The sequence below is a fragment of the Phyllobates terribilis genome, unplaced genomic scaffold (genome assembly GCF_046119375.1).
Source record: "Phyllobates terribilis strain yellow unplaced genomic scaffold, ASM4611937v1 Scaffold_3859__1_contigs__length_69117, whole genome shotgun sequence".
Taxonomy (NCBI): Eukaryota; Metazoa; Chordata; class Amphibia; order Anura; family Dendrobatidae; genus Phyllobates; species Phyllobates terribilis.
The window spans coordinates 21774-31056 of NW_027366611.1; the positions used below are offsets into that span (position 1 = coordinate 21774).

The 9283-nt window shown below is 34.7% G+C and overlaps 1 protein-coding gene across 1 annotated transcript; it reads right to left on the bottom strand.

Moving 5' to 3' along the window:
- Positions 1–6191: 6191 nt before the first annotated feature.
- Positions 6192–9079, bottom strand: LOC141248708 (uncharacterized). Its single transcript, XM_073669403.1, is given in 11 exon segments — positions 6192–6217; positions 6310–6456; positions 6459–6728; positions 6731–6807; positions 6809–7022; positions 7025–7495; positions 7498–7908; positions 8049–8091; positions 8093–8182; positions 8184–8354; positions 8429–9079. Coding segments are annotated over 11 exon segments (2571 nt in total).
- Between the last annotated feature and the right edge of the window lie 204 nt (positions 9080–9283).

The window sequence follows — 9283 nt, forward strand, 5'->3', positions numbered from 1 at the left end:
GTTTTAAAATAAATGAGAAGATGACTTGATTAAATTAATGAGAGACTGACACATGAACTTATTTTTGATATTATTTTAATATTATATAATAATAAATAGATTAATTATATTCCATTTCCCTATTTATCTATCAGTCTTTGTTTTATTCACTTTCCCAGTTTCTCATCTATAAACCAATATTTAGTCTCGTCCTCTAATATTTACTCTTATCTCTCTTTTTAATGAAGTATTGTAAAATACTTGTCTCTGTCCCATATTCTGTTTCCTGTTTTTTTTTTCGCATTTGTCGATGCATGTTTTTGTATCGTATACATCTCTAAATATATTCATCTAAAAATCTTAAAATTTTGATATTTTTAAAGCATTTATTGAGACGAATCAAACAAGACCACTCTTATATATTAGAAGATATTAACAAGATTCTCTTAATCGATGAATAGTGCCGGAAAAAAAAATGAGAAGAATTTTTGGGGACGGAGGGAGTAAAAGACAAACTATATGTAATATATTTTTAATTTAAGTATTTCTTTCAAACAACACTTAATTTAAATTAAAAAGAGTACATAACAAATGATTTATTAAAACACCTACCATCTTTTATGGTGCGTAACATTTGGGAAATAAAATGACAGAAGTATATGAACTATGGAGTATACTCGCATACGCTTTACGTTTATGCCTTATGGGCAACACCAATGATTCAACAATCCTTAATTACCACAAGTCAAGTAATTATTATGCATTAATTTTTACAAAATATATTACAGTTCTATTAAATATCGTACATTACGATTATTACTGTATATTTTCTTGAATAATTTTTATTCGTTATTTTTTCTATTATATCTATGGAATACAATAAATCAATTAAAAATAAAAAACTTTTACTAATCTCTAAAAATAGAATAAATAAGTTTTCACAACAAAAAGTTACTCCTTCTATCCCCAATTGATCTTTCCATTTGACCAAAAGATTCAAAATCAAGGTAAGGTTGGAGGAGGACGGTACAAAGTACAATTAAGTAATAATGATGTATTGGTAATCGAGAGAGTAAAAAATAGGAGAAAGAGATAAATGTGAGAGATAAAATAAATGGGAAAACGAAAATGAGTTGTCTTGTGATGGATGTGAAAGAACTAAATGAGGGTGTGTAAGAGGTAAAAAATGAGTAATTTTATGAGTTGTACGGGGTATTATGAGATTTTAGAAAATGTGATGAGGGTAAAACATGTGATAAAAATTGTTTATAAATGAAAAGTTTGTGAAATGGAAGAATTTTAGGGAGCGTTAGAAAAGAAAACAGGTCTTATATTAAGGAACTGAGAGAGTACAAGTATTAATAATTACTTTTTATTTTTAGTTACCTTACTATATAGCTTTGGATACACTATAAAATCCTTAATTCACTGGCCTCTGGCCGGTATTACATTTTTCTTTAGTTAGAGAAAACTCTTTACGGATACGAGTACTCCACGTACAAATACTTGTCATTAAATAAAATTTTACGTAAATTAGAGTGGAATTTTCTTTCTTTAAATAATTCTATTAAATTATCATTGAAAAATATAAAATTAATCTCTTAGAAAAATAAGGTAATATTAATGTGATAATTGTATATGAATAAATTAATAAAATAAAAATTAATAAAATAATATATATTTATTTTAAATAAAATTATCATAAAATAACAAATATTTATCTCCGAAAAAATACTATACTATCAAAAACCAGCACATATAACAACGTTCACTAGAGCTGTTTTAGTGTTTTTGTTTTAGCTAATAAGCAAATTGCAGTGCCTCTGAGCTGTGTCAGCTGCCAAAGCTTTTTGGAAAATGCCACTCATTTATTCTTTAAATGCCATTAACGATTAATCAAATCAAACTTCAAGACGAGTCGATCCTGCAGATCATGAGAAACATACCAATTGATAATTCTCCTTTAAAAGCAATCCTTAATAACCTCTTCTGTCTTCTGTCTGCGGAACAAGCTATTACCCTTGCCACTATTTGGTAGGCCATTTGGATGTTTAGAAATCAATGTATATTCGAAACTAATCCAGAAAAGAAAATTAAGAACTTAAAAGACTTTATTTCAGAACTTGGGAAAAACTGGAAGAAAACAAAAAATCTAAACAAAGAAGGTTGTGAATTAGTGGGAAATGATCAACAGGCGAATAAGAATGGAAGTAGGAGGAAAAGGAAAAATATTCAGTGGATTAAACCTTCTGGGAATAGAGTCGAGGTTAATTTTGACGGTGCTGCTGGAATGGGCTTTATTATTAGGGACTCATATGGGAAAGTGCTTGCCATGAGGAATGAATGTGGAAACAACCTTTCGGTCATTCAAGCTGAGGCTTGCGCCTTAAGGCTGACAACAAAATGTATCAAAGAAATGAATCTATCCATTGTGGAAATTGAGGGTGACAACATGTGCCTAATGAACGTTTTGAATGACATTTGGCCTGTTCCTGGGAGATTAACCAAATTGTTAATGACATTTGTGTTAATCTTTTGTCTTGTCCTGCTTTTAGGTTCTCGCATGTTTTTAGGGAAATCAATCAGGTGGCTGACAGGATAGCCAAGCTGGGTTTGCTGAATAGGATACGAGACTGGAGGGAAGACTCAGAGCTGTTAGTTCTCTAGGGCGGCTGTTTTCTAGATCTTTGTAGCTCCCCTAATTTTTTCTTTATTAAAAGAACAAAAACAACGTTCACTAGAGCTTTGGTCAATAAAAATCACATAGATCGTAGATGTCTACTCCCTCCGTCCCCTAATATAAGACTCATTTGCTTTTTGTGCACTATTCACATTTCTAGAGAATCTTTCTTATTTCTCTCGATATATACAATAAAACATAGTCATGTGGGGTCTTGTTTGATTCGTCTTAATAAGTACTTTAACAATATCTAAAATTTATAATTTTTGTTAATATATTTTTGTAGATATTCACAATATAAAACGTGTCTCGGCAAATGGGACAAAAGGAAATGGAAAGATAAATAAGGGACGGAGGGAGTATGTGTATAAATTATCGATCATTGTTAATCGCACCTATATTAAAGCCATGCTCAGACTCTAGTACAAATTTAAATTAAGGCAACTTCTGCTACCAAAATTCACAGTTCAACAATAATTACAAGGTACTTATAGTACAGTATAGCATATCTCAAAGGAATACAAATAGGAGTACTAAAATGGAGCAATTTAGAAATAGAGGAATGAAAAGATGGTCAAAGAGTAGATTTGGTTGACCAGCCAAAAAAACTTAAATGTAAAAGACTGTCAAAGGACTCTCTTCCCTAGGCTGTGCGCAATGAAGAAGAGCAATCCCCACAAATTTCAGAGTTGGCAATGTCAGAATTTCGCTACACACTATAATTACTTTTAATCATGGTGGATTAGTTTAACAATTCAATTTCGCAATCATAGCCTTATGGAAATTTACAATACTCTAATCACTTGTTTATTGTTAAAGTAGCAGTGGCGGTGGTTAATCATCAACTAGCTCTCTTCTCCATGCAAGCGTGGCTTTTATACTTTTCCTTATATAAACGCCATTTTCGTGATTAATCATCTTTTCACTTTCTCCCCCATCTCCACCAAATTTTCTACTCTCTGTTTGTTTGAGTTCGATTTCTACAGTGCTGGACTATAAACGGGGTGTTCACTTTGTGGGGGAGTTAGTGGAATTGAAAACTAAAAGACCTAATTCAATCAAAAGTCTTTTGTTTCAGGGAGGAAATTTTTAAAAAATAAAAGCTTCAATGGCGGAAAGACAACCAAAAGTAGCACGGAATCTCGAACGGGTATCTTTCTCGTCACAGCTTTACTTGTGCTATGTTTTACACTTTCCCCCTTTCTTCGCTATGTCCTATCTCTAACTTTACCTCCCTGAATCAGTGCTGAACTTGGAGATTGTTGTGGTTTTATTTTGCTGAAATCAATGCCCTAGTTTTGCCCAATTGATTGCTACTCTGGATTTTTGCTTCTGTTTCTGTCTGAATTGGATTCTCTAGGTAGCAGATTCACGTTGTTTTCAGTTCAATTTAAGTGTGTTTTCATGTTTCTAGTCTATTTGGAATCCAATTGAAGCTAAAGTTGTCACTCTGAATTGCTACTTTGTAGGTGAACAAGCTTCCTTGGTTTGACCATTAATCTCTGGGTCCCTTTTAAGTATTTCGAGCCTTTGAAGTTGGAGTAGGAATTGATTATAGTGTTCTCCACAATTCAGTAATGGATGCTGGTAACAGAGATAAGGTTGAGACTGATAAAGGGATTGGAGATTGTATGAACTACCATACAGTAGTACACTCCGATTGGCAATCAAGCGGTGCTACTTTTGCCAGTTTGTTAACGGGAACGACTCCTGATTGCAAAGGTGATCTTTTAACGTCTTCACCCTTCGTATCAATGGCTGATTCATTTGGTTCAGCTCCATCTTTATGGGATCATCCTGCAAATTCCCAATCCATGGGGTTCAACAACGTCAATGATCATAACACTTTTGACAAGCTTGGTATCTTCAATCCAACTGCATCGATTCCGCATCAGTTCCCTGCAGATTCTGCATTCATAGAGCGTGCTGCCAGATTCTCGTGCTTCAGCTCTGGAAATATCACTGATATGGTGAATTCGTTTGGAGTGAACCCTTATCATCAAGCTCCGGCTTCTGCAGATCTTAGGCCTCATGAAGAAAGCCCCAAGAAGCTTGAGATGAAAAATGGAGGAGCTGGATCTGACACAGTAAATAGTGGAGGCCAAGAAGATGCTTCTTTGATAGATACTGGTGCTCAAGAGAAAAAGAGGAACAACAACACCAAGAGAAAAAGGGGTGCTCAGGTACATATTATATTGTTTGTGTTAAATGATTTCTATGTGTTTCAGTTGATGATTCATCTGTTGATAATAGAATACCGCGCAAACTCAGCGGCCAGTGGATGAAGATATCAAAGATAATGGCAAACCAGATACTGAAGCACCTAACAATGGAGAAAATGGTAAGCAGAGTTCGCAAACTTCAGATCCTCCAAAGGAGGAATATATACATGTTAGAGCAAGAAGAGGACAGGCTACTAATAGTCATAGTCTTGCTGAAAGGGTATGCTTTCTTCTTCTCTTCAATTCTGGGAATTTTGCCCGAGGAGAAAGTTTGTTTAATGTTGTTGATGTATGTGAAAAATAGGTGAGAAGGGAAAAATCAGTGAGAGGATGAAGTTTCTTCAAGATCTTGTACCTGGTTGCAGTAAGGTCAATATTAAATCCTGGTTGCAGTAACAAAAACTCAGTGCTTTGTTAAGGTTTTCAGAGTTACAAGATGCTGTTATTTCTTTCAGGTTACAGGCAAAGCTGTGATGCTAGATGAAATAATTAACTATGTACAATCACTGCAACGGCAGGTTGAGGTATATAACAGCAACAAGAGACTTCTTTGTGTAAAAACTAAAACTTAAAAATTTCTTTTTTGTGACAGTTCTTGTCAATGAAGCTTGCAACTGTGAGTCCTAGGTTGGATTTTAACATTGAAAGCCTCCTCGCGAAAGATGTAAGTAGATGTCTATATCATCATGTAGTTCATTCATTTGATTGATCTTCTAATGAGATCGAATTGCAGCAAATGTTTGCAGCAAGAACTGGTCCTCCTACAATGGGATTCACTGATATTCCAGTAAAGTTATCAGCAGTTGCATACATCTCAGCCAACTATTATTCACCCGAATCATCCTGTTATGAGCATTAATCCTACTTCCCAGGTATTTAACCTAAGATTTATACCATTACACAACAAAACACTAATTCATGAATTTGTTTTTTCAATAGGTCCACAATTTGTGGGATGATGAACTGCACAACGTTGTCCAGATGGGGTTCAATTCAAACTCAATCTCCTGAAAATCAAGACACAAACCCTCAAACACCAGCAAAAACTAAAGCTGAGCTCTAAGTATGTGTTATCAATATCAGAATGCAATTAACCGACTTTGTGTTCATATATTGTACAGCCAGTTATCAGAATGCAACTTCAAGATTTGACCACCATTTGGGTGTTGATGAATGACCAACGATTTGTTAGTCTAGCGCGCTGTACCTGCCTTATGCATCTCCTTTGTAATCTAATTTAGCTATGTATTTAATAGTATATAAATAATGTTAATTTCTGATATCTGTTCTGTAAGGTATTATTATGGGGTTCAAGCTTGTAGATTGGATGAACTTACTAATTGCAGATTATGAAGAAGAAATTCTAGACTGGATGAACTTACAACAGTTTAAGAAATGTTATTACAGTAAGAACAAACTGACATTTACTCATATTTACACATTTCATATTTGTGGTTTTAGGAGATCTATTTATTAGGAAAAGTGATAGTTGAACCAGCATAATTCTGAAGTGCATCAGAATCTTCTCTACTATCAGCTTAGTGTTCAAATCTCCATGGTAAAAGCTATTAACCATGTAGAAATGAACTTTTTATCTTGCAATGCAACACCAACACTGTTTAACCCTCCTTTTCTTGACAACCTCTCGATCATCCAATAAGCTTTCTGCAACACCATTCCTTCTGTATGATCCTTCACTAATTTCATCATCTTCTCCATTACTTTCATTTCATTCAGCATGATAACACTATTATCCAAATCCACACGATCATCCAACAATGTGGATAATGCTGAAAGTGCAGCTTCAACCAAGTCTGTGTTCTGGTGATCTAAACACAATATCAGTGTTCTACTGCCCTTGATTCAATCAAGCAAAACGTGTTCTGTGAAGAACAAACACCTCTATGAACTGGGCAAACAGTAATTCTTATTTTTACCAGATAATCGCGATAGATTAAATCTAGAATTAGTAGATGATCTCCTCTCTACTTTTGGTGGTACAGATAGCTTTGTTGACTGTACAGAAAGCTTCTCTAAGCCTGTAGCTGCTAATCTCTTCACTTCAGTATTCGATGTTTCCATTAACAGCTCTTTGAAGATTGTTGTGAGATCATTATTTACTGCCAAGTTCAACATCTTTGCTCATATAATGTAGTTGTGAATCTCACAAGTATCCCAGTTAAACCCTCTAAATAACAGCTTGAATCTCTGCTGCTTAGTTGAATATTCTTGATTGATTCCACAACTGTTTCAACTGTATTCCCACTTAGCAAAGCCAGATTCAGTTGTAGATTCTCATGGGGCAGTGCAGCAAGAAATTTGACGGATAAAACTTGCTTTTCTGTAATCTGATTCATATCCAATACGCTTTGGACTAATCCCTGAGGTTGACCATGTATTTTGCATAATCTCTCAACTAAAATCTGACCCATATTTGGTGCGAGTTTGATTAGTAGCTTCTTTGCAGCAACAGTAAGCTGTTCATCTGGGTTGTTAATGAACTCAACAAGAGTATAACAAGCTTCACTATTCCTGATTGCTGATACAATATTCGGCATTGACCACTTCATTAAAGATGAGATGATTCTGATAAGATTGAGGCTTAAATCATCAACATTGAGTTTGTGAGCATGTATATGATATTAGAGACCACATAGTCTGAACCCATAGTATGGCCTTGACTGCTCACTATAATCTTCTGAATATCAACACCTGATTCAAGTAGATTCGCCAGTATCTCTACTACTTCTCTTAGAGAATCTGATGATTCAATATATATTTTTCTCGTGAACATCTCTTCTACTATGATTTGAGCAATCCCTGCTTCATTCAGCATCTCTGAGTTTTGCTGAACTGATGAGATTGGTACTAGGGCTTTGAATGCAGCTTTCCTAATTGAAGGATTATCACTAAGCGTCATCTTAATTAGAGTTGGTGAAGCTTTCTTGGCTATGGCTACATCACCATCTTCCCCAACAACAAGCTCAGCTAGGCAGCTAGCCATCTCCACCTTCATTTTCTCAGTACCTAATAAATTGATATATTAAGTAAAATTTTAGTCAGATTTTTTTAGCCACCATTGAAAAAAATTCCTAGCTTCGACACTGGTGAAAATTTTTTCTTAGAAAAGACGATATTCTGAATGAGAATTGGATATTACCTGCAACTAAATTGTCAAGAAAGTGGTTCCAAGAAACCATTTTCAGCCATGCATTTTGATGTTGTAAGGAGACTGAGCCAAATTCTTTAGTACTAGATTAGCCGCTTCTGATGCGAAAACATCATTTGATCTATCATATTTTGGTTTTGATCAATATTAGAATTCCACCGGTTACCCACCCAATATTCTCAGACAACACTTCCGATTTTGAGAGCTCAACAAGGAGTAATAATGCAGCATGCTTTACCGGTTGGAATCTACTCGATATCATCCTCACCGTTGAAGAAATAGCCGTTGTTTTAGCAATCAACTCCTGTGAAATTAACACCTCATATCAACTGCTAAATCAAATTTTCAAAAGAAAACCATGAGGTTTGGGTTAATTACCTTTCCCTCTTCATCTTCTGCGATCATCTGTAGTATTTCCAGTGTAAACTGCCTGATTGTACTGTCTTTATACTCCAAAAACTTAACAAGCAAAGGTATAATCCCTTTATTACAAACTTCTCTTACTCTTTGACGTTGTCTAGTACAAATATCCTTGAGATCCTTCAATGCTTCCATTACCATACTCTCTGAACTACCTAAAGATAAAGCTGCATGAATAATCTTGATCTTTGTCCGTTCGTTTCTTTCTTTCCATTCCTCAATAATGGACTGAAGAGCTATGTTTCTGAAAATGGTTTTAGATGACAACTTCTGGCCTGTTACAGGGCAACTTACTTCATCTACATCATCTCTTCTTTCAAACCACTGAGTAATTGCCTGTCTCTCATAAGTTATTCCAGTTTGAATGGTAACTGGATCTTCCATTATCTTCTTAGTAAGTGGACAGAAGAAGCTTTCATATAGAGGCTCCATGTAGTTTGCAAGATCTCCCATTGCTCCTAATGAACTGTTTTTTGTTCTTGATGAGCTTAATGAGTTCCGTTTGCTTGCGTTTTGTAATAGTTGAATCATCCAAGTTGAATCTTCATCTTCTTTTACCCCATCCAAATTATCCATGTCTGGACCTTTTCGTCTAGATCTTTGCAGCATTATGTTGACTTTGATAGTGTCTGAAACAGGATCAGTTTCTAATCTTCATTTTCAAAGAAGTAATTTCTTCGTGGGAAGATATGAAGTCAATTCAACAAAATTTGCAAGTAGATATAAGCTAAGCATGCATTAAAATTTTGTAATAGCAATAATCCATATGATGATGAGAAGAATAAAGCTGCAATTGACATTTCATTGAAATCA